General features: G+C 54.9%; 1 protein-coding gene across 1 annotated transcript in view; it reads right to left on the minus strand.

Annotated features, from left to right (window-relative positions):
• Window positions 1-1132: 1132 nt before the first annotated feature.
• CYTH4 (cytohesin 4) overlaps window positions 1133-25553 on the minus strand; it is a 30147-nt gene continuing 5726 nt past the window's right edge. The window contains exons 2-13 of the mRNA XM_007165655.2: window positions 22652-22734; window positions 20648-20712; window positions 19375-19441; window positions 17751-17869; window positions 15997-16077; window positions 14326-14438; window positions 12344-12492; window positions 6473-6584; window positions 4969-5045; window positions 4521-4592; window positions 3855-4009; window positions 1133-3056 (exon numbers count right to left, since the gene is read on the minus strand). Coding sequence (XP_007165717.2) covers window positions 2984-3056; window positions 3855-4009; window positions 4521-4592; window positions 4969-5045; window positions 6473-6584; window positions 12344-12492; window positions 14326-14438; window positions 15997-16077; window positions 17751-17869; window positions 19375-19441; window positions 20648-20712; window positions 22652-22734 — 1166 coding nt within the window. The 3' untranslated portion in view covers window positions 1133-2983. The remainder of the gene's footprint in view (window positions 3057-3854; window positions 4010-4520; window positions 4593-4968; window positions 5046-6472; window positions 6585-12343; window positions 12493-14325; window positions 14439-15996; window positions 16078-17750; window positions 17870-19374; window positions 19442-20647; window positions 20713-22651; window positions 22735-25553) is intronic.

A 25553-nucleotide genomic window follows, 5' to 3' on the forward strand; every position in this document is an offset into this window, starting at 1 on the left:
GTTGACTTCAGTCTAATCAAGAATTCTTGTGCAACCTCCTGTGTGCCAGGCACGGAGCAGTGACAGTCTGGCGTGTGAGGAATTTGCAGTCAGTGTGTGTGGTGGGGAGGAGCAGACATGAGGTGAGCTCACTGCAACATCAAGTGTGTGTCCTTTCTCCCACCTGATTGCCAACACTCAAGCACAGCTCCTTTGTGAAGCCCCTTGGATTGCATCTCCGGGCAGCCCAGCCCAGCCCAGCCCTCCACCAACCCCTGTGCTCCACTCTATATAACAGGCAAGTGTTGGCCTGGGCTGTCACTGCTCGTTTGCACCTGTCTTCCCCAGCAGACTGAGCTCCCTTTGAGGGCAAGGGCTTTACCTTCATCATCTTTGGATCTCTGGTTCTATGTGTGGAACCTGGTACATAGTAGGTGCTCCATAAGCCTGGGCCAAATAAAAGCATGTTGATCAGTCCAACACCTTAAGGTCTTCAAGGAGGGGCTCAACGGTGGAATTTCAGGCAGGGGCCACCTCAGTGCCTTACACATCTGAGGGTGCTGCCTAGAGTCCTAGAATTCAGGACCACCAGAATGTAAGCTCCATGCGGACAGGGATTCTGTCTTGTTCCACCAGTGCCTGGAACACTGTAGGTACTTAATAAACATTGTGGAAAGTACAAATAAATGAAGATGACCAAATTCAAGTCCCTCTGTAACACCCTAAGTGATCATTGGAGCCAATCTGTACTTGCATCCTTCTGCAGACAGGGAGCTTATTACCTATCTCCTGAGCAGCATTCTTTCTCTCTTTAGACAGTGCAGCCTATTGGGAAGTTCTTTTGCTTTCCCCCGGCCTTGGCAGAACCAGTGCACTCCTGCCCATGCTCGGAGGGACCTCTGACACAAATCCAGCCCCTGGAGATCTGCCCAATGTGGCAGCCCCAGTGCCCAGAGGATGAGGGTCCAGGGTCCTTGGAGTGTCCACTCTTCCCTGTCTGGCCCTCCTGCACTCCGGCTGGGAAAAGGATGAAGGTGAAGGGGCAGGGTGGGCTCAAGGATGGGAGATGTAGTCACAGGCAGGACAGAGCCCCACTCACGAGTTGAATCATGAGCTTTATTCTCTATTCTGAGTGATTCCCAGAACAGCCACTCATGCCCAGAAAATCCCCTGTTCCACCCTCTCAATGATGGGGGCGGGGGGAAGCTGAGGACCAGAGAGGGGAAGGAAGTGGACTAAGATCACACAGCCAGTGTATAACCAGTGGCAGGAGAGAACCTCAGAGCCCATGACGCCTGGCTGCCCCTTCAGGGGCCAAATGAGGCAGCAGGGGTGACGCTCAGCTCCCAGGCTGACATGGAGTCGGTGGAAGGCCTCAAACGTCCTGTAAGGCTTCTTCCTGCAGATGCCCAACCAGATCCTCCTCAGTGCAATATCATTACCAGGTTCTTGCACACCTCCAGAGACAGGGCTCTCACCACTGCAAGGCAGCTACTCTATCCTGACACCCTGGAGAGTGTGCATGTGTGTGGGAGGTGGAGGGGAGGAGAGGTTGCCTCCCTTCCCGGGGGGAATCCACCTTGCTCCGGCTTGCCCACGCAGGCTGGGAGTGGGGCAGAGGTAACCCCATATCCTGCTTCCCTGCCAGGGAACTTCCCTCCAGGGACACCCCCAGGGCCTGTGAGATGGGGTGAGAAGTGCTACTGAGAAGAAACCTGTTCGTGGAATCCTCCTCCAGGCTGGAATCTCCCTGGAGAGCTGCCTGCCTGTGGGCTGGGAAGTCAGTTCCACTCTTGATGGTGCTACTCCCGAGGATCTGAGGATGCTGGGACCCTGCTCACCACCATGGGAGCCCTGGGCAGTGGTCCAGCAGGGAAGCTGTAGCTGAGACTCTGCTACAAGCTTCTGTGTCACTCACTGGCGTGGCCGCTGCCTCCAGGCAGCCCTCTTGGTAACCACAGCTCACAAAGCTCTCTTCTTGACTTCTTGATTGTACCGCCAGTTCCGCCTGAGTACATCTGTCTGGGATGCTGTCTGCCATTTTCTTGAGGAGTCCCACCCGCCCCTTCTCTAAGATGGACATCCTTGAGGATGGAGCCCACTCTGCTCTCTGCCTCCCAGCAGCCTTCAGTCCAGAGCCCCCTCCAGCTCTGGTGCAGACATCTCCAGCCAGAAGCTCCTTGGGAGACCCAGTCCAATCCTGTCCTACCGAGAGGAAGCAGTCTCAGAGGAGGGAGGTGGCCAGCTCACGCCCTGCTGGGACCTACCTAAGGCCATTGCTAGCAGGTTGAAGGTTGCAGTGGGGGCGGTGCACAGAGCCAGGAGGGCCAAGACATTTCTCCCCAAACACCGCACTTTTCCAGGAACCAGAGAAGGAGGGTGACTTGGCCGAGGGCACACAGCAAGTTGGAGACAGAGCTGGGACTGAGACTGTGGCATCAGGGCTTCTAGTCCAGTGCTCTCGGGTCTCCCAGAGGTCTTGTCGGTGGGTCTGAGATGTGTACTTGTGTCCCTTGGGCAGGGAAGGCCAAGCCCCAGCTGAGGACGGGGGAGGGGCTGGCGGAGAAACGCCCTAAGCAGAGGGAGGAGGCATCACCATGGCGGAGGGTAGGAAGCACGCAGGCCCCTCCTGCTCTGAGGGCTGACAGCACTTCAGAGGGCAAGGAGACGTCTGACAGGAGAGGAAACTGAGCCCCAGAGAGAGGGCCGGGTGCCGGGTTCTGGGCTGCTTTCCTCACCCCTTACTGCGGTGGACTTGGGGCTGGGGCGGGGCCTTTCCTGGGTGTCCAAGGCCAGCGGCCTCATGGTCGGGCTTTGAGCCCTCGGTGGTTCCCACCCACCCTCTTTCTTGAGCCCTTCCTCCCCTCTGCTGTCAGTTTGAAGTGAAGGGGGTTGAGGGAGGATGTCTGCGGGCCAGGAAAGGGTGCCCTGGGGTGGGAGGTAGGTCTCCAGGTACCACAGGTCACGGGGTTCCCAGGACGCCGGGCACCACCTCCCAGGAAGCTCATTGCTTGCTGGCAATCTTCTTCTTCCGAGCAGAGACCAGGTCGTAGAAGGGGACACGGGTGATGCTGGCTCTGGAGTGAGAGTAGGTGAAAAGATCTCAGGGCTGGGCAGGCTGACTTAAAGAGTCTCATATCCCAGGGAGGGGTCGGCCTGCCCTGCCTCAGGGGAAAAGCCAGATGACCCCAGCAAGGACCAAGCCAGGGTGTGTCCAGCTTCGAGGGCCTAACCCAGAGTCCCACGGGCGGGGCCGGAGCCGGTGAGGCTGAGGCCTGAGAGCCTTGGGAATTCTGCCCCCAAATGTCTTTGGACCCCTCTCCAGGCTCCCATCAGACTCTCAGAAGGAGGTGACAAGAGCCCAGGTGGAACCAGCAGAACTGCTTGCTGGTCCCAGCTCTGCCCCTCACTGGCTGTGTGGCCCTGGGCAAGTCCCTCCCCTCTCTGGGCCTCAAGTCCTCATCTGTAAAACGGAGGTGAGCATGGCTTTGGCCTGACGTGCCCTCTTGTTTTTGCCTGCACTGCTCGTTCCACCTAGAAAGGCCTCCCCTCCACCTCCATCAGGTCTTTCCAGGGCCACTTTGGATCCTGATGTTAACAGGCGCTGGGCAAAGAGCTTTACATGCAACATCTCCCGTGATCCTCCACCATCCCTGTGAAGTCGGTGCCTCTCTCCCCTGTGTCCCGGACCTGGCACTGTGCCGGCCCGGAGGGTATGCTCACAGAATATGTGTGGAAGGGATTTGCATGCCAGAAACAGGAGGGAGATTCTAGAGTTAGCCCTCTTTACAGACAAGGAAACTGGGCTCCAAGAGAAGCAGGCGCTTCTGGAAGGTGACAGGAGACACCTCCCCACCAGTCCGGCCACCCATTACCGAATGGCCTTGATCCATTGGTCCCGCTCCTCAGCGCTGGAGGCTGAGATCCGGTAGGACTCGTGCTTGCCCTCTACCACTTTGCCGTCGCCATCTGTCTTGCAGGCCTTTATCTTCTGGCCCCGGCAGCTGGGGTTGTAGAGCTCCAGGCAGAACTGTGGGGAAGTGGCCAGGTGAAGGCAGGGCAGGGGTGGGAGGAAAGGGCTGCTATACTGGGCTCTCTGGGAGGCTCAGAGAGGCCTAGACACTTGGGCAAGACCAGTGCTTGGATGAGCGGCAGGACATACCCGACCCCCGGGCCTTCCTGTGAGAGGCAAAGGGGCAGAAGCTGCAGCTCCTCACGTTGAGAACTTATTACGTGCCTGGCTCGACCTAAATCCATGATTCTTCTTAAAATCCCCAGTTGACAGATGGGGAAACTGAGGCTCAGAAATGAGCAGAGACTTACTGAACGTCCCTGAGCCAGCGTCAGGAGGAGGCTCTGAGAGTCAGCGAGGCCAGGCCCCCTTGATGCCATTGACCTGCCCCCAGGATTCACAGCCCCAGGAGGGAGACTGAGGCAACCTTGAGCCACCCCGAAGGTGTGATGGGCACGCCCTCTCCTCCCACCCTGTTTTGGAAGTTCCCGCAGCCGCTCTGGCCTCGGGCCTCCGTACCGATACCTACTGGCTTCTTGGGGTCATCCACCTTCTGCACTGAGAGGTTCTCAAGGGGTATGATTCCCCGGGGCTCCTTGTCCTGCAGGGGAACGGGAGACAAGGTCAGGATCTGCAAATGGAGATTCAAAGCCAAGGGCAGGGAGTGACCTTGGGGGCTCCCTAGACCCAGAGAGAAGTGTGCCCATCTCCCCAGACTCTGTGCAGCCCTGGAGAGGGCAGGGGAGCAGCACGGGAAGAGCCCCGGCTGGGAGTCAGGAGTCCTGACGTTAAGCCCCGGCTCTGCCTTGCACCTTGGCCCAGCCCCTTCCCTTCTTTGTAGCTCAGTTTTCCCCATCTGTAAAATGGGTATGGAGGAGGTCCGAAAGATCTCAAGGGGCCCCAAGCTCTGTCAATGGACCGCTTAGTGGGAGTCTGGAAAGAGTTTGGGGGGAGGCGCAGGGCAGGGTAAGGCTCACAGTGGTGAACTCAAAGTAGTAGAGGCAGCTGTCCGTCAGGATGAACCAGCGTCGTTTCCATGTCTTCACGCGGCCGCCTGCGAAAGCCAATGGCGGAGTCAGTCAGCCCTCCTCTGCCCTGGGCCACCAGCACTTCCCTCCACGGAAGAGCAGGGCCTCAGATGCTCTCCTCTGGGCCCCGACTTGAGCAGCAAGCCCCCAACCCCTTGCCTGCCGCATCTTCCCCCTTATCTATCCCTTCCCGACTTAAAACCTGAGTGGCTCTATCACCCCCGCACTGCCCCTGAGCTGCCTGACCCAGGCTCCTCCATGATCAGGCCCTGGGGCAGGCTGGTCATTCCCTGCACTTTCCTGCTGCCCTCACCCCTCCGTTCATGCCTTGGCCCGCTCCCTGCTTGGCACTGTGCTAAGCCTTTCATCTTTCATTTGCCAGGCAATGTTCTAGAGATTTCAAAAAACTTTCACTTACTAATCCCTATAACCACCTATGAGGAGGGGACCATTATTAACCCCATTTTACAGATGAGGAGACTGAGGTGCAGAGAGGCTAAGTCATCTGCTTGAGGTCTGGCTGCAGAGCTGGGATTCGAACCCCAGTGTCCCAGCCCCAGAGCCCAAGTGCTTGGCTTCCCACACATTTAACTGTCCCAGGGATGATTATCCCCATTTTGCAGCTGTGGAAACTCAGGCTGAGGATGGGTGGAGGAGCAGGGATCTGTGACTTAGAGCTGCCCCGGGACTGAGGACAGTCAGTTGGGCAAGCAAGGAGGCTGCAGTCTGCAGGGGGGTCAACTGGGAGGTGGGTCTGGAGAGATGGAGGGCTTGGATGGGCACCCCAGGCCAGGGTCCCCGCTCCAACACGAGGCGTCTGTCCTCCCCTGCCCTGGAAGACCACTGTGCCTGGCTGGGCTGCCCCTGCTGGGGTAGCGCCCAGGAGTGTGTGGGGGTGGCAGGGGCATGCGGCCGGGCCCTGCAGTTCCCCTGCCAGATCCTCCAGCTGCAGCGGTGGCACCCGCCCCAGCTGCCCTCTGCAGGCCCGAGGCCCTCCGTGTCCCCTAGTCCCATTGAGGGGAGGCTCCCCGAGCCACATCCTGTCACACTCCCTCCCTCTGTCTTTCAAGGACACCCAACCCTCTGCCCACCAAAATCCACCACTGGCTGGCTGTGTGGCCCTGGTCAGATGCCCTAACCTCACTGGGTCTGGGCTTCCTCAGAATTGCTGCAGGAAGAATGACCTGCGGTTGAAGCGTTTATCTATGAATCAGTCAGCTTCCCGTCCCCACTTCCTGCTTACCGTTCCCCTCCCGCACTGTCCCCTCATCCCCAGGACAGACAGATGGACGGATGGGACAGGCAGACCGCTGCTCCAGGGGTCAGGAGACCTGGGGCTGACCTGACTGCACCCCCGAGGCTGCATGTCAAGTGCATGCGTGTGGCAGCCGCGTTGCGTGAGTGTGCAGGCACGTCGGTGCATGTCCCCCAGCGTGCATGAGCACGTTCTCACCCAGCTTGAGCAGCCAGCCCTCGCGGTCGGGGTTGAAGAAGGTGTGAGTGAGGTCGTTGCCGTCGTCCTCGGGGATGGAGAAGGGCTCACTCTTGATGCTGTCGAAGAGGTTCTGCCCCCGAGAGAAGGGAGGGAAAGACCTGCTGTGACATTCATCCCAGTCCAGGGCCTGGGTCCAGCCTGTGTGGCCTCGGGCAGGTCACTGGCCCTCTGGGCAAACTCTTTCCCCTCCTGTTAGCTCCTCGTTGGTCCCTGGCTTTCTTGGGGAAACCCTCCCTGGCCCCCCAGGCCCAGTGGTGCTCCCCTGCCCCCAACCCCATGTCATGCCTCCCCCTGTGCTATTGTAGAATGGAGCGGGTGTGGTGAGCCCCGCAGAGAGACCGCGCTGGCTGCTTCACCCATGGTCCCCACGCTCTCAGTATTTTGCTGTCAGTCTGCTTGCTGAGGCTGACTTCCCCAAGTAGATGGGGAGCTCCTCCAGGAAAGGCCTGGGTGTCATAACCCCAGAGCCTCCCCCAGGGCCTGGCCTAAAGCAGGTTAGCAACTGTTTGCTGACCAAGTGGCTGATGGTTCCCATCCCCCACCTTCCCGCTGGAATCCCAGCCAGTGGCAAGAGAACCAGGGCGGAACAAGAGCACCTGCTCAGTGTCAGGCCACCTGGGTTGAAATCCCAGCTCGGTCACTTGATGGCTGTGTGACCCTGGGCACATCCCTCAACCTCTCTGAGCTGCTCTGTCTTCATCTGAAGAACGGACAGTGCTGACCCCCCGTGTTCTAGGGAGAGTAAATGGACTACACTGGGGTCAGAGCCCCTCCCTGCCCCCAAGTCAAGGGGAAGATGATGAGGAGGAGAAGCCCCCACCTGCACCCTGACCACCCAGCACTGCTTAAGGGTCAGATGAATGAGTCAGGGTCCATCACCCCCACGTCTGAGAGTGTTGGAGACAGGATGCTTGGCTGGGATGTGTACACCCACACACAGGTTCACCAGTGTGCGTGCATGTGCACGTGCGTGCGTGTGCGCGCACACACACACACACACACACACTCACTCACTCTGGGGCACAGCAGCCAGATTCAGGGCCTCTTTGGACAACATCTAAGGGGGAAGGGGTCTCCTCTTCTCTTAGGTGCAGTAGCTAGACTTCCAGGTGTACCGTGGGTTAGGGGACACAGACGACCTGCTAGGGAGTTGGAGATTGGCTGCCCATGTTGTGACTCAAGATGGGATGCTGACCTAGGCTCTTAAAGCCCCCTCTCCTAGGCAGAGACCAGAGACCTGTTCTAGGGGGTAGGAATTTCCCAGAAAGCAGATTTTAGTTCTCTATGGAGGACTTTCTAGAAGTTGGAGCTGCTAAAATATGGAAGGAGCAACCTTGTAGGGGTAATGAGTTCCTTGTCACTGGAAGTATGCAAGCCAGGGCGAAGACCTCCCTGTGGGAGAGATGTGGATATTGGCAACAGATCACCCCTGGGTGTTTTGAACCCCCTGCCGTGGGGCACTGCGTTCCATAGATGACCTGCCCAGATTTCCGAGTGTTTGGAAAAAACATTCTAAATTGTCTAATTCTGCTGATTAAAACCAGACACAATGCTGGGTCTCTATCGTTGAGATAATGAAATCATTTCCTTCTGTTGCGGTTGTCTGTGCTGCTGTTCAGATGGTTTCCTCGAAATTTTAAATGAAAATTTTCCCAAGTACTGTTCGATTCCCCAAAGTTTTAGAAATGGTGTTTTCTGGTTTTTAAAGGTCTTTTCTGATCCAGGAGCTTAGGGGTGGCGGAGGGGTAAGAGATGGGGGGAGGAGAGTGCCGGCTGGAAGCAGGTTGTCCTGGGTTTGATGGAGTGGGCTCCGCTGGCTGTGGTGGGGTGAGTGGGGAAGAGCAGGGACCACTTTCTCTGTTTGGAGCCCCTGCATTCCTAGAGCAGCCGGGAAGCCCCGCTTTACCCCTCCTGCCCTGGCCCAGCCTGGCCCTGGGATTCCCCAAGTGGCGGTGGCCGGTTGAACAAGGTCTGTGTTAGCAAGGCCTTGTCAGCAAACCTGGCAGCACAGACAAATATTCTGAAGGCTCAAGGAGGTGAGCAGGGGGACAGAGAGGGCCTCATCCTTCATGACACCCACAGGGAGCCCCATGGCAGCTTTGGCGGGCGCCCTACAGCCTACACATTCTGCCCCCACAAGGGAAACAGCTCAGTTCACCCACATTTCCTGTACCTTGTAAACCCCAGGCTCCCCCCGCCCCCACCCCCTGTACTAAAACATCCTTGCACCTGGACTTTCTGTCCAGGTTGCTCAGGGGTTTGACACTCACTGCCCACCCGCCACGCCCCCAGGCTCCAGGAGACTGCGAATGACTCCCATCTGGCTAATCAGAGCATTTCATCCTACTGGTCACAGTGACAGGTTCAGAGAGTGACCTGTGACCCATGCCAGTCAATAAGCCTTAATTCAATAAGCCTTAATTCTGCGACTCTAGTTTAAAGTATAAAGCAAGATGGAAGCCTGGAGCTGCCCAGGCCATCTTTGCTGCAACCTGGGGAAAGTCCATTTAAGAGGGAAGCCGACTTGGAAGAGGAGGTTGCTCAGAGATGGAGAGACCAGACTGTGCTCTTCTGACCTCACTGAGCAACTGGATCTAGCTGAGCCTGAAGCCAACCACCAATACCCCATCTTTTCCATGATATGAGCTGAGATTCCTCCAGCCAGGAAGAAACTGGAAGCTGGGAAACACGGCCAAGATCTCCATCCCCTAATCTTGCTTTCTGGTCTCTGCAGAGGGAAGGGCTTTGGAGTCAGACAGACATGGGTTTGAATCTGGACTCCTCACAGACTGAGACCCTTGGCCAGCTACCTCTGCTGGAGCTCAGTTTCCTTCGCTGTAAACTGGGGATGGTACCTGCTGCCTAAGGTTGTCGAGATGACTTAATGGGCCCATATATGGTCAGTTCTGATGGAGACGCTTGGACAGGAACCCAGGAGGTCCGGCCTTGCCTGCAGCAGAAGATGCCCTGAACTGGGGGACTGTTCCCTTGCCCGGACCTCGGTTTCTCCACCTGTGACACTGGAGAGTGGACAAGCCCTCCTTCTATCCTCTCTGCTTCTTCCCCTCCTCCACCCTGGCTTCCTCTCTGGGCAACCCTGTCAAGGTGAGTGGTGCCAGGTGCTTGAAGTGCTTTGTCTGCTTCTCAGGAGAACAATGTGAGGTCAGTGTCATCAGCCCACTTTGCAGATGGAGAAACTGGGGCCCACACTCAAGGGCACACAACCATAAGGGCAGAGCTGGGATTTGATCTCCCATCTTCTGAGTCTACACCCTGTACCTTTGGGCTGAGTTTCTTAGGCACTCGCCCCATCCCCATCGGGGTGGCCAGGGCAAGACCCGCTCAACATGCCTGAGCCCCAGCTCCCATCATGCGCCTCTTTGAAGCCTTTCCCAGCTGCGCACCCTCATGGTCACGGGGTGACCTCTCTTTAGGTGATGTATCTGTGTCAATTTAATTTCATAAATCAGGTCACTTAAAAATGTTATGTGTCCAGGAGAATCCTTCTGCAAAGCTGCAAACTGAATACCTGAAGGTGCTTAAAGCTGAGTCCTTGCTTTACACATGGGGAAGATGAGACCCCAAGAGAAAGCAAGAGGACCCCGGTCCTGAGCAGCTTCCTGTGAAAGACTTGAAGAGCAAGGACCAGGCCAGTGTGGTTCACTTTGTGTCCTGGGAAGCTTCTGGATTAATTAGCCAGTCCAACGACATAGGTGCTGTGCTAAACACCTTACTAATCCTATAAGCTTACCTACACTAATCCTATAAACCGGGAGCTCAGAGAGGTCAAGCCACTTACCTAAAGTCACACAACTTGAAAATGGGGGAGCCAGGACTTGGATGTGGCTGTGACTCCAATTCTTTTCCCTGCTCAGTGCCTGCCCCTCTCGGCTGCCCAGGAGGATAATAAACCCTTCCCAGACCTCCCAGGAAGAGCTTGAAGCTAAATTGAGATAATAGACTGGAAAGCCCTATGAGAAGAAAGTTACAAGCTCTATACAAATGCAGTGCATTGTTATTAACAAAAGGCTTGAATTGGGAAAAATACCTAAGGAGGGAGCTGCTGAAGGAGGCTCTTTGGGGGCTGAAGCAATAAAGTGGCACCTGGGAGATCCAACAGGACTGGTGCTGGCATGTCATTAACTCATTACCTGCTGGACAAGGTGCGCCCAGCTTCCTGCCCCAAGTACCACAGTGAGATGCGTTACCAGTTTTCAAATGCTTTTCACGTTTTAGGCATTTTACTAAGGGCTGGGGATTTTAAATTATTATTAATTACTCTTAATAGCGACCTAAGCTACCATTTAGAGCTTGTGCTATGTACCCGGCATGGGCTATGCCCTTTACATTTTTAAAAATTACTACTCACAGCGGCTCTGTGACGCAGGCATCATTATCCCTGTTCTCCTGGTTGAGGAAATGGTGGCTCCGAGAGGGTGAGTCATTATTTAAGGTCACCCAGCAGGCAAATGGGGAGATGGGACTTGACCTGGGCTCTAACCTACTCTCAAGCCCTCATTTTATGTCGTGCCCCCCGCCCACCAGGATAAACTGTCTCTGGGGACCAAGGAGGGGGGTGGGCTAAGGGCGAGGCTGTTCTCAAACACCGAGGGGCACCAGAATCGCTCCAGACTCAGGCTCTCCCCCCACCGACCAGACTTCTGCTGTCGGAGGTACACAGGGTGCTGAGCTGCCAGGGTGGGGTTCACACCGTCTCCTCCCCTCCTGCTGTGCTCTGACCTGGAGGGAACTGAAGCTGTATTGAGCTCTGGGGCGTCTCTGGTCCTAGAAATGAATCGTCAATTCATTTTTGCAGAGCCAGGCTTTGAATCTCACTCCTGTGTTTCTAAAACAGCTCCTGGCTCCACTTTGCCCATAGAAAGTAGGCAAGCTCCTAAGGCTGTCGTTCGAAGCTATGGTCTCTCTGGCCCAACCTTAGTGCCCATCACTGTCTGTATGTATCCAGCTGGCCACTCTGGAAGCCCCTCCCTTTACCAACCAGGTCAGGTGCTGGCCAGTTCCTCTTTCTGGAATGTCCTTTCCCTGCTTCTCCTCTGGGCAAACTCCCACTCAACGTTCAAGGCCCAGTTCAAAAGTCACCTCCTCTGTGGAGTCTTCCAGGATGGCACCCTTCCCCTGCTCCCAGGAGAGTGATAATAGTGTCCTCTGTGTCTCCATAGCTGTGTCTCCTACGGTCAGCGCAGCATGAATCACGCAGGGTTATAATTCACATGTGTATCATCCTCCCACCAGACCCTAAACGTGGGTTTACTCATCCCTGGGTGCCCCATGCCAGGCACAGGGCTCGGTGCAGTGTAGCAGGGGTGGGGGCTGTTTGAGGAGGGGATGGGAGGCCTGGGTTCTGCTCGACTCTCGAGCTGATGTGTAGCCTGTGGAAGACCTGTTCCTTCCTCTCTGAAAGAGGGAGGGGTTTGAGCAGAGTCTGGGGATTTTCAGCCCTGACCCACTGAGAGTCTAAGAATCTGGGATTCCAAAAAAGTAGACCTAGGCTGCGTGAGGCACCCTTTCTGGAAGGTGTGAATGATGGGTGCCCAGAGTTCCCCAAAGGCTGAGCTCTGGGAGGACCTCCTGGGTGTTCAGTCTTGGACCTCCTTCTTAAGATGGGCCCACTTGGGAAAGCCCTTCTCTGGACCAACCTCTTCTGTGATGGTCCCTCTCAAGACAGTTACCAACCTGAGAGGACCATCTCAGCAGCGCCCTCTCCTGGAGTGACCTATCTTAGAGGAGCCCCTCTTGGGCCATGGACCTAAGGACAGGCTCTTCCTGGATGCCTGGGGACGGGGCTGGGTGGGGCCACACCCTTCTTACCCGCAGCTGCTCCTCAGGCAGGTCACTGCCGTCATTGATGCCACGGTTCATGGACACAAAGCGCTCGAAGGGCGGCCTGTCCCGGACATTGGGGTTGTGGAGGCTGGTGTTGAGCATGATGATGGAGAAGGACAGGACGTAGCAGGTGTCTGCGGGACGGGACAGCGGTCACAGTCTTGGCCCTGGCCACTCCCCCCTCCCCTGCCCCAATCCCTTCCAGGGGCCAAGAATGGGCCGTTTCAATGTCCTGAAGGTCCACTCTGTCCTCCCGGCTTGGCATTTGACGCCTGGCCTCACCTCCCATGCTTATGGGGCTCCCTGCTCCAAACAAGCTTCAGTTGTCAGTTCCCGAGCCCCTGTGTGCCTTCCCACCCTGGTACTTCTGCTCCCGCTGAGCCCCCTGCCAGGCACTCCCTCCTCTTCCCTTTCTACCCACTTAAACCCTCCTGCTCTTTGGGCTCCAGCTCCAGCCCTCCTCCCCACCGAGCCCTTCCAGCTCCCCTGCCCACTCTGTTCTCTGCCTTCTTGGAACTCAGAGGATGCTTATTGCTGGCAACACTGTTCAGGGCTTCGTCACATGTCACTTGGTAATCTTATTAGCATTGTGGGGCTCCTGGAGCCGTGCTCCTGTTCCATTATTCAGACTTTCATGTGCTCGGGAGCGAGGCTGGGCTGAGCGTTTGGGAAGGAGGTGATCGCTACTCTATGATGTTTTAAAGCCCTGGGTCCAGAGCCAGGGAAGTCCAGCTGTGTCCCCAACTCTCCGGTTGACCTTGGAAAGTACCTGAGTTCCCAGAGCCTCAGCTTCCCCATCTGCAATATTAGGAGGTTTAACTTTGAAGTAGCTTCATGTTCTAGAACATCAATGATTCTACCTCTGGTAGCAGTGGCACTAATGTTGGTGCTTGCCCTGTGCTAAGCTCTTTACAGCCCTTGACAACACTATGAGGTAGGCACTGTTACCACCACCATTTTACAGATTAGGAAACTGAGACACAGGGAGAGTGAGTTACATGTCCAAGGTCACAAAATTAAGTAGTGAGACTGTGATTCATATCTGGTGCTTTAAAATTCCTTCCTTCCTACAAATATTTATTGTGTACTTCCTAAGTGCTACAGAATGGGGATTCACTGGTGAAAAAATCTGTCTGGTCCCCACCCTTGTGAGACATTTAGACTTGTGGGGCTGACAGATAACAAACAAGCAAATCCCTAATTTGTATATAACTACAAGGTAGGCAAATGCTCTGTAGGACTTGCCCATGGATATACTGCTGAAAAGCTCCCTTCACATCTCGGAGTCTGTGTTCCGCAGGGATGAGAACACTGATGACCTTGTAGAGTGGATGTAAGGATTACATGACTTTGCATGGGTAAAGCACTTAGCACATGGGGAGTGCTCAGTATGTGGACTTGGTTATTGCTATGGTATCTTCAGACCCAGAGAAGAGGCCAGGACAAGCCTGCCATGATGACTTTTCGCCCACCATGTTGGGGGATGTGGAGGACTGAGCTTGGCTGATATCTTTCTATACCCCTTTGCGCCCTGCATCCTGCTCAGGCTGTTTCATGCTTCTGTGCCTTTGCTCAAACTAGAACTCCTGCCCAAAAGGCCATTTCTCCTCTTGATCTCCTGGAGAACTCCTATTCATCCTTCAAAACCCCATTCAGACCTCAGGACCTCTGGGAAGCCAGCCTGGACACGCTGAGTCCCCCATCCCTGCCCTCAGATGAGGCACTGATGCCTTAGCACCCTGTGCCATTATTTCCTGCCTTCTCTCCCAAGGATCATGCCCTGAGGCAGCTCTGCCTGACAAGCACCCAGCAGAGGGCCTGGCACAGAGTTGGCACTCAGTGAGGGTTCATGAGGGGATCTGGGCTCGCAGGGTCTGGGTGCTTGGGAGAGACCTGAGGGGGTAGAGAGGCCGAGGTGCCTCGGAAGGCAGATTTGTGTCTGGCAGGGTCCCCTCCCACACTGGCACCTGTGGATTGGAAGACACCTGGGTTGCAGAGGCAGTATCGGGTGGCAAAAGTCTCCATCATGCGGTCGATCTTCTGGGCCTCGCCTGGCAGTCGGAAGCTCCACAGGAATTGTCTGGGGGAAGAACAGAACCATGGGCAGTGGAGGTGGGGGAGGCTCTCAGATGGGGCTTAGGGGCTTCCCCATCCCCCCACCCCCTAAGCTGTTCTGTGTCTCCCAGGCTTAGTCTCTTTATCCTGTAAATGAGAGACTCTGCACCTGTCATCTAGGCTCATGGGTGTGGGGGGGGTCAGTGGAATTTGTTCTTTGAGCACCAAGACTGCAGGAGGGATCCAAGAAATGCTTTTTCTTCTAGAATACAGGAGCTGAGCGGGCACACCCCTCTGCCCATCTGAGACCCAGCACCATTTGCGTGCCAGTCCACCTTAGCCCTGTGGATTCCCGGGTTCTGAGGGTCCTCCCCGCCTGGCCACTGGGCCCTGGGATTTGACTGTGGGACCCTGGAGGAGTGTCTTCCCTTGGCTGGGCACCCCTTTCTTAGAAGTGAATGATTTCCACAGCTTCCAACTAAGTTCCCCAAGGGCAAGGGCAGTGCCTGCTCCTCTCACATCTCCTGCTGAGCTGGGACAGCCAGTAACTGCTCAGTAAAGGCTAGCTGAGTGAGTGAAAGAATGAACAGGTGAATAAATGAACGAATGAATGTTGGAGACTCCCAACCTACCCCTCTCCTTTAAAAAGCATGGGAGTCAGAGGGAAGGCCACATTGCTTAGATGGTGATGGCTTCTTCCTTCTCTGCCTAGCAAACTCCTAATTATCCATCAAAGCCCAGAACAAATGCCCCCACTCAGGAGCTGATTTTCCAGGCATCATCTGCAGCAGCAAGACTTACTAAGCACTTACTGTGGACCAATTCTAAGCATTTTCTCACTTAGTCCTCACCCCCCTATGAGGTTGGTACTGTTAGTATCCACATTTTACAGATGAAGAAACTGAGGCACGGAGAGGTTTTGTGTGTGTGTGTGTGTGTGTGTGACTTTCCCAAGGGGTGAGTAGCAGAGATAGGATATGAACTGAGCAGTCTGGCTCCAGAGCTTGTGCTCCTAACGCATATACTGTAATGCCTCCCATTGTTGTAAAAATGAGTAGCAACAATAATATCCTAATTAGAAAATAATAAGTAATAATAAATGCAGTACACACTAAGCTGCATTAATAAAATAAGTAAAACAAACACTAATCCAAAGAGCAGTGGGATGGGAATGGCAGTCATAATAGTACTAATGATTATGATTAAATATTATTATAATAATGATGTAATATGATAACAGTAGTAGTAGTAACGAGCCAGGTGCTCCTCCAGGCAGCCCACACCTATTATCTCATCTAACCTCAGCTCTATGTGGGGGATGATGTCATTAATTAAGTTTATTTATTTATTTATAAAAAAATTTTTTTTTTGGCCGCACCACGCAGCTTGCAGGATTTTAGCTCCCGGACCCTCAGCAATGAAAGCGCTGAGTCCTAACCACTGGACCGCCAGGGAGTTCCCTCATTTATTCATTCTTTCTCCTGATGCCTTGTTTGTGCTGTTAGCCATGTGGAGGGTGATGCCCCAACCCTTCCTGCCGTACCACCCTCGAGGGTCAGGCCCCTGCCCCCTGGACCACTCACCTGAGGGCCTGGACGAGGTTGAGGTTGGCGAACTCGTGGCAATCTACGAAGGCCTGGAGGACCTGCAGGTTGATGGGGTCCCTGGCGAGGAGGCAGAAGGGAGGGCGGGACACACTCGGGCATTTGCTGGCACCCACCTCCTGGGGGCGGTCGAGGTGGGGGAGGCCAAGGAGGGGAGAGATGTCCTCCTTCTGAATCCAGCCACATCTGGTCTGTTCACATCTGTCTGAGCCCACATCACTGTCCCCCCGCCCCCTCCCACACACAGCAGACGCCCCACCCCCCGACGGCTCACCAGGACTGTCCTCACCTGGGAGGGGAGCTCTGGTTTCAGAGCAGCCTGCCCTGAGTCAAATCCTTCCTCTGTCACTTCCTTCCTGGGTGACCCCACACAAGCCACTTGACCTCCCCAAGCCCCAGTGTACACATCTGTAAAATGAAGAGAAAATGCCCACCCCCATTTCCTTCCCCTTCCCAGATCTGAAATCAGAAAGCGCTGCCCTTCTTGCCACCTGGGCTCCCTGCTTGCTTAGGAGAAGGAGAGTGTCCTCTGGGGAGCCTGGGGGAAGGGTTCCTGGCTTGCTGGCCCAGCTCCACGCCTGTCCCCTATAGTCTATCTGCCACCCAGCAGCCAGAAGGGTCCCCTCAGACCACTCCTCTGCCCAGAACCCTCTCAGGGATCCCCACCTTGTCACCTACTACTTTCTCCCTTCCTCTCTCTCTTCCAGTCTCACTAGCCTGCTGTTCTTTAAGCAGGCTTCTGCCCCAGGGCCTTTGCACGCACTGTTCCCTCTGCCTGAAATGCTCTTCCCCCAGAGCTACACTGCTCACCTCCTTTAAATTTCAGTCAAAGTTCACCTTCTCTGTGAGACCCTTTGTGTCCACACCATTTAAAGTCACAGCCTTCGAAGCATGGTTCCCAGAACTTTCTCATCTCCCTTCCCTGCTTTATTTGTATTCCAAAGAATTTATAACTTTCTAACTTATTTTACATATTTTGGGATCTGTCTTCCCAATTAGAATGTACCTCCTTGAGGGCAGGAGCTTTTTGATTTTGTTTTGTTTTTGTTTTTGGCCATGCCACGTGACTTGCGGGCTCTCAGTTCCCCGACCAGGGCTGAACCCAGGCCCATGGAAGTGAAAAGTGCAAAGTCCTAACCACTGGACATCCAGGGAATTCCCAGTAGTTTTTTTTTTTTTTTTTCACTGAAGTATAGTTGATTTACAACAGTGTTATTTTCAGGTGCACAGCAAAGTGATTTGGTTATACATATATATGTATATATCTGTATTCTGTTTTTCAATTCTTTTCCATTATAGTTTATTACAGGATATTGAATATAGTTCCCTGTACTACACAGTAAATCCTTGTTGTTTATCTATTATATATGGTAGTGTGCATCTGTTAATCCCATACTCTCAATTTAACCCCCCTGCCCGCACCCCGGCCAGGAGTTTTGTCTATCTTGTTCACTGGTGTAAATCCAGGGCTTGGAGCACTGCCTGGTACACGGTAGATACTAAAACTATCTACTTGTTTTCTAAATGAGTGAAGGAAGGAATGAAGGCAGGCAGGCAGGCCTTGGCTCAGGGTCTGGAGGGGCGTGATCAGTTAGCCCGCTCAACCCCAGGAGTTATGACTTTCCTAACATGACTCATTCCCTTACTTACCTGCACACACAACCCCCTCACCCACACCTGTGCACACCTGCACACCCTCATTCTCTGCCTCCCTAAGGCCCCGCCCTCCTTACCTCTCCCCCAGGTAGGTGCCGATGGCTGTCTTGTTGAGGCCCTCGCCCTTGTACAAGAACTGGGCGATATCTTGGACATCAGGGGTCAGCAGCTTGTGCTCAGTGAGATACTGGATGCCCTGGAGGTGGTACACAGAGCCCGTGAGTAGCCCTGCCCAGCAGCTGGCCTGGGAGGAGGGAGGGAGGGAGCCCCCGCGGCCAGAGCCCTGGGCCTGGCATTCTAGCATTGGCAGAGCTTGTTCCGGGAAGTTGTGTCCCCTCCATAAAAGAAGTTGCCTTTGTAAGGTGGTGAGTTCCCCATCAGCAGAGACGTGCAAAGAGAGATGGGGTTCCTGCCTTGAACCAGGTTCATGCCAGGTGCTCCCCAGGGTTCCCTTCAGTCAGACACTCTTTGATGATATGCTTCGATGATTCTATGAATTTATAATTTTAAGATTAAATGATTCAGCCCTTCCTTTTGTCCCCCTTAAAATTCATATTATTTAAACATAGTGTTTCATTTTTTCTTACAAGTAATCTATGTCCATTGTATAAAAATTAGAAAAAAACTGCTCAGTCAAAAGGAGAGGAAATTGCTCAGTCCTACCACTTGGAGGTAGATGGTTTCCTGGGTGGTCCTTTCCTCCCTTTTCTGTGTGAAAATGGGAGTGTGCCTCGCCCGATTTTCTGATTTGACAATCTCTCAGACATCTCTCCCCACAACCCAGGCACTTGAAGTCTGTCATCTAATTTTAGGAGTTTGAGGGGTTGGTGTCTGGTTTTCCGTGATGATGCCTTCGAGCCCCTATCCCTTTTGGAGAAGAGGCTGCTGGGAGAGGGGGGACAGGTTGTGGAGGGATCTGAGTGACAGGCAGATGGCCCAGGGGACCCCTCAGTGGCCCCTCCCTGAGGGGCGCTCAGGCAGGATCAGGTGGGAAGTGAGTTAGCGCGCGCGTGCGTGCGTGCGTGCGTGTGTGTTTGTGGTCTGTGTGGTCCCTGTGGATGGGGGCAGGGGTGGATTGCTGTGCCAGTGGGACACGGGAGGCCTGTGATGGGGAAGAGACAGCCTTCTAAGCGAGAGCAGTAAATTTCCAGGGACCCCTTGGCTTCCCTGACCCCACCTCCGTGTGTCAACTTGTGGCTTCCTCCTGTCTCAGCTCCTACAGGAAAGGAGCCCAGGGCCACCTGGCTGGGCGAGGGGTGGGGACTGGGGGTGCTCTGAGGCCAGTGGGGGTGGGGCCGGGGGTGGGGTTAGAGCGTAGCTGAGCCCTGAGCGCTCAGGGCTCCACGCCAGTGTCCCAGGACTGGCTCCCCCAGCTGAGGGGCTGGAAGACACTTCCGGAGACTGAGCCCCAGAGTTTAAGGGCCCCACTGCGCAAAGTCCAACTCACAGAGCGGGGGACAGACATCACAGACCCCACCCCATCCTCCTGGCTCCCACCTCATGCCCTGGGGCTACTATGCTGTGGGGTGACGGAGCCCCCAGCCATAACAGGTGCAGGATAAGATGCTGAGCCCCGCAGGGCTTCAGTTTCCTCATCTGTAAAGTGGGTAATTGTGTCAGTTGAGGGGAAGAAGAGGACATTGTGGAGGGACCCAGCATGCAGCTCTCCCGGCCCCCTGACTCGGCCCCCGCACTGCCTACCTTCACGGGGTCCATGTTGAATTTCTTGCGCCCGATGCCCAGCTCCTTCTCCTTCTGGGCCATGCGGCTGTAGACAGGAAGATATCAGCCTGGACGCCCCCGGACCCCGGGACACCCCTCCAATCCCGGAGGACGCTTCCCTCAGCTAGAGCCAGTATTCCCTAAGGGCCTCCAAGTGGGGCTGGAATCACCGGGGAAAACGTGAGAAATGCAGGGTCTGGGCCCCTTCCTGAGCTACGAGACCATATTTCCAATGGGCCCAGCTCTGGAGCTGTGGCCTCAGGAGCCAGAGATGCTTCTTGGGGGGGATTTAGAGGGGCCCCGTGCTTAGAGGGGGAGCAAGATAACAGGGAGGTTGGGGGTGAGAGCACAGGCTCTGGAGCCAGGTTCCTGGTGCAAATCCCACTCATCTCTCTGGGACTCAGTTTCCTCATCTGTAGAATGCGGTGACTCTACCACCTGCCCCCTCAAGCATTGTTGAGAGGTTAAAGCATTGAAACTAGCTAGTGTTAGGTGCCGTGTAAATGTTATGTTGTTGTCATTGTTGGGGCTGGAGACACAGGGGCAGTGCACCTGTGTATGCGGGCGTGAGTGCATGCACGTGTCCGGGCTAGGAAGGTGGAGATCAGAGGCATCAGAGAACTGAAGGCTGGCAGGGGCAGGGTGGGGATCTCCTGGGACACCGTACGGAGGAGTCAGTGCCCTGGGGCCATAGGGGATTATGTAGGGACCAACCTTCTCATTATACAAGTGGGGAAACTGAGGCCCAGTGAGGGGAGGACCAACAGCAGGTCACAGAGCCAGGGGCAGTCTTCCTATAGAAGGGGTGGGGTGATGACATCTTATGGGTGGAGTGAGGTGGACCAGCCTCGGCCTTGGCACAGGCCAGGCTCCTGTCCCCATAAGGCCCCTGGCTTCCTTGTCCTCATCCTTGGGGCTGAAATTCCCCTCTCCCTGGCCCATCCCAGGATGCTCCTGGCCAGCGATTGGTCAGGGGCTGGGTCAGGGTGGGTTGGGAGAGACTTTGGGTGGAGGAGGTGGGAGAACGGGGTTGCTGCTGAAGAGAGGGGCTGCTGGAAGCAAGGACCAGACCAGACCACGGGATGGAGTGTCAGGGCCGCCCTGTTCCTATTTCACCCCCCTATGCCTCCCCTCTGGGGGTCCGACCCCTGATTTCACCAGGGCCTGGGCTCATTCACTCTCACTCATGGCATGTGACATCCTCAGGAAGCCACTGTAGCAGCTTCCCAGGGTCCCCTGCCGGGCCCCTCACCTCTCCTCTGCTGTCTCGAAGCAGTCGATTTGAGCAAACACATCTGCGATCTCGTCCTTCAGCTTCTGTGGGGTGGCGGGGGCAGGGTGCGGAGGTAGAGTCAGGGGGCAGAGCCTGGGACAGAAAGGGCTTCACGACCGCCCCCCCCGCACCCCAAACACAACCATTCCCACTTCCAGGCGTGATTCCCAAACCTCTGTCTTGAGCTGCCACTAAGGGACCCTCCCCCTGGTGGATCCCTTTCCCGAATATCTCATATCCTCAAAATCCCAAGCCAAACTTCTTGCCTCTGTTTATACCTAGTTCTCCCGGGGCTCCTCTCTTGGGGTGAGGGAGTCCCCAGTCCCTAGCCTTTCCCCCACTCTATTTCTGGTCTTCCCATCTCTCACCTCTGCAGCTGAAAAGTGTCCCACCCTTGAGCCAAAACTTCCCGACAAGCCCTCCTCCACCCAGCTGCCATCTTTCTGAAGCACAGCTTGGTGCCGGCCCTTCTTCCGCTCAAACTCCATCCATGGCTCCTTACTGCCTCCCCAGGCAGGAGGTACAAACTCTCACCCAGTGGTCAGGCCCCAGCTCCTCTCTGGTTTCCCTCCATCCATCCATTCACCCTGTCCCGCTCCCTAGACTCTGTGGCCACTACGAGCCAGGTGCTATGGGTCAACAGGGTACAAGATGGCACAGGACTTCTTCTCAGGGACTTTGCAATTCCTGTGAAATTTACAGGACACTGAGGCCCAGAGAGGTGAAGGGACACGTCCAACATCTGACTCCAAGCCTGTGCTTTCCCTGACACCCCCCAAGCCTTTTCCATCTTGACCCGGCGGGAGGTGCCCAGTGGCAGAGGAGACCCCCTAACTCAGTGGCAGCAGCAAGAGCCCCCAAAGGCACCCCAGCCTTCCCTCATCTCCCTCCAGATCTTTGGGATGGGGGTAGTCCTAATAGGGGTTTGTCCTGGGACCCAGGAGCAGCATGGGGCCTGGAGCCTCTTTCTGAGCCCAGTCAGCTCCTGTCCATGTGAACTTGACCAAGTCACTGAGTGTCTTCCCCACAAATAAAATGAAGTTTCACTCGTAAGTATTAACTGAGTGCCTACTATGCTCTGACTATTGGACTCGGGATATAGTGGTGGGAAACAGACCCAGGCTCTCCTTACATGGAGCTCACCCCACTGGACTTTGGATCATAGGGCAAATGAAATGACCATGCAGAAAATGGTCAGAGTAACGGTCTAGAAAGAGCCTGGCACATGGTAAGTACTTGCTGAGGGAGTTATCTTGTGCCTTTGTCTTTCTCTGGAATCTTAGGTGTACACGTGTTGGGATGGGAGGTGGGGTCCCACCAGCTGCAGCCAGAGTGGATAGGGCGGCCCCTAGAAGGAGAGGCATTTGGGCTGAGAATGAACTAGGAGAAGAAGGAGCCATGAGGAGGGATTAGGAGAGTCTCAGGCAGAGGGGACCGTGAGTGCAAAGGCCCGGGGGCAGGACCGAGCAGGGTGGCACATTCCAGGAGCAGAAGCAGGGCCTGTTTCAGAAGGTGGCTGAGAATCAGATGAGCTGATGCCTGAGAAACTGGTGAACTGACAAGTGCCGGGCAGATAATGGTGTTATCTTGACCAAATGGTCTACATTTTCGGGGGGGATGAATCTGAGGTCCGGGTTGGAGATGAGACCAGACTGAGGCCATGCAGGTGGGGCTCTGCACATAGTAGGTGCTGAACTGATTGTTCCCTTTCTCTCCCCTGCTCTCCTGGCTCTCTCTGAGCCCTGGCAGCTGAACCCAGGAGTGGGGACTCCCCTGGGAATTCTGTTCTCCCCACTCCTGGGGGCCGGGGCTGAGGCTACACGTGGGCTGGAATCTGGCCCCGCTCTTGGCCCAGGCTGGGTCAGGAGGTGTGCGAACGTGTATGGCTGCTTGCTTGTGGGTATGTGTGGTTTGAGGGTGTGTCAGCACGAACATGTGGGTGGACAAGAGCATGTGTATTTGTGAGCGTGAGTGTGAGCACACCTGGATGTCCTCCAGAAGCTGCTTCCGATGCCATTTGATCCGCTGCAGCTCCTCCGCCTCCCCGCTGCTCAGCTCCCCTGGGTCTGGAGAGGAGAGAAGAACTGGTGGTCCCTGGCTCATTCCCCGCCCTCCCCTCCATCACTTGGTTCCGGCCACCCCAGCTAGCTCTCACTTCCCCAGGACCCTCTTCCTTCTAGAAACCCATGACTTGCTTGCCCTCTTCATCCAGGCCTTGGCTCAGATGTCACCTCCTCCAAGAGGCCTTCCCTGACTGCCCTGTCTAAAGCAGTCCCTCCCCACACTCCCCTCCTACCAGCTTTATGTTTCTTCTGCCCCTCTGGGTACAGGCTGCCTAAGCCATCTTGTTTACTTGCATCTTTTGTGTTCTACTCATTCCACTCAGCCCCATGAGAATAGGCACTTCAACAATTTTGCTCACTGCTGTATCCTCAGCACCTAGAAAGAGCCTGACACATAGCAGGCGCTCAGTGCAATACTTGCTGAAGGCATTCATCGTTTGCTGCATCTTTACTTCTTCACTGGATCGCGCATCTGTCACTTATTCATTTGTTTGTATGACCAGGAAGTGGTGATCATTTTGCCTCACATCCCATTGGCCAGACGTAGCCACACGGTTACAGCTACCTTCAAGGGAGGCTGGGTAATGAGCCTTTAATAGGGTGGTCCTGATATCCTTACTATGTAAGATGGGGAAACTGAATTTGGGGGGACATTTCACAGTGCCTGCCCCAGACACTCAGGCACAGAGAAGTGAGGTGACCTGGCCAGGGTCCCAAAGGGACAAGTTGCTGAGCCAGGGTGGGACTTGGGTTGGGATGACTACAAAGTCTGAGTTCTTTCCTCGTCACCTGGAAATGAATGAAAGGAGACACAGGTGTGCCAATGTTCTGGCAAGGTGCTATGACCATTTCCGCACCTGGGTCAGCTGACCTACCTCTACCCACCTCCCCCACCCCCCCTTCCTGTCCCATCCATAACACTCTCCTGGTCAAAATCTCCATGGAATCCTTATTCCATAGGGGGAAAAGTCCCCATCCAGCCAGCCTTATCCCCACCATTCTCAACAAGAGCCTGCCAGCCCAGCCTGCCTGCTCCTCACTGCCCCCAAATGGTCTAACCCTCAGTCTTACTTCTCCACCTTTGCCTCTACAGCTCCTCCACCCTGTGATGCCTTTTCCTGTCTGCCCATCCAAATCCTCTCGACTCCCAAGTCCTTGCTTTGGGAAGCGCCTGGTCACGTTTCTTAAAGGTTTTGCAAGGACAGATATGATCTCTTCCAAATAAAAGCAGAGAATATCAAGAGGTCCCTTTCCCTACTTCCCCTCCTGTTGACTGAGCAGTCATCTTGGACTTTGAGATGTTAGCTGGGTATTGAGATGGCAGAGCACCAAGCTAGAAGGGGGCTGGGCCCTGGGCAACCATGTGGAGAAGAGACATCATGTGCACCTCCACCAGCTACCCACCTGGACTTTTCAATGAGAGAGAAATAAGTTTTGAGAATGTCTCAGTCACTGTTATTCTGAGTCTTTTTGTTACATCAGCCACACCTGAAACTCAACTTATACAGTGTCCTTGACTCTGAAGCATGAACCATAACCTAGACGGTGGTTGTCAGGATTAAGAAAATCTGAATTGTGTCAAATGCTCAGTGAGGATCTGACATGTGGTAAGGGTACAACACATGTATAATGGGAGCCATGTTGTGTCACCCAGTCACCCAGTTCTCCCCCTCAGGACCAAGGCACCCACTCTCTCAGCTGCTGGGTGTGTGTGTGTGTGTGTGTGTGTGTGTGCGTGCGTGTGTGTAGCATCCTGATGACTGACACCTGAGTCCCTCCCCAGGAACTTACCTCAGCCCAAATGGAGCTGCCTCGCCCAAGGATATGCCCCTCCCAAAGGGCAGTCACTACATGAAAAGCCAAGAGCCCTTGCCTGGTTTGTGGACCTGAGCAGGTTTTAGATCCCAGGCCCTATTGACTGAAGGAGAGGCCAGGCCCCCGGAAGGAAGGCTCCTGCAACACTGTGGCAAGTGTAAATGGTAATGATTCCCCTGTCAAGCAGCCAAGATGTGTCTGACCCACCAAGTCATAAAGTCAAGTGAGCCCAACAGCAATCCTTTGTAAGTGGTTCACCAAGAACAGGTGTGAGCAGAGACAGAGACAGAAGGCTCCAGGAAGCCCCAGGGACAGGTGACCCAGACCCCCATGTCATCCACTTGCTGTCATTCTGTTGTACCAGGTCCCTCAGCTCATACTATGTCTTTATGGATGGGTCCCTTGTGACCTCATGACAAAGGAGAAAAATGCCTGAACTCGGTTCCAGGATGGGTGGCTCAGTGTTTGTGTACAAGTGAAACTGGACAGCTATTGAACTACAGACCTGCTCAAGGTGTTCCAGAAAGAGTGGTGAGAAGTCCTCCCAGAGAGCAGAGCTTTGGGCAGGGCACCTGGTCATCTATTTCATGTGGAAAGAGAAGCGGCATGAAGTGAGAATATACATGCATTCATGGGCAGTAGAAGATGCCTTGACTTCTCGGTCAGGAGGAAGGAAAGAAGGAAGTTTGGGAACAGAGAGGTCCGGGGAAGAGTCAAGTGGGTGGCCCTATGGGAGTGGGCACAGAGTATGAAGATTTTTGTAAAGCACACTAATGTTCCCCAGGAAACAGCCACCACAGGAGAGGCACTAAATCACCAGGCAGATAGAATGATTCAGCCAGTTGACATCAGCCAGTCTCTGACTGGCTAGCCCAGTGCTGGTACAAGGGTACACGAATGAATGTGGCCTCTGTGGAGGCTCTGCGTGGACCCACTCACCCAGGCTCTCCAAGCTACCACCACTGCTGAATATCAGACCTGCCGGCAACAGAGACCCATTGTTTCTT

This window comes from Balaenoptera acutorostrata, chromosome 11 (genome assembly GCF_949987535.1).
Source record: "Balaenoptera acutorostrata chromosome 11, mBalAcu1.1, whole genome shotgun sequence".
NCBI classification, from domain to species: Eukaryota; Metazoa; Chordata; class Mammalia; order Artiodactyla; family Balaenopteridae; genus Balaenoptera; species Balaenoptera acutorostrata.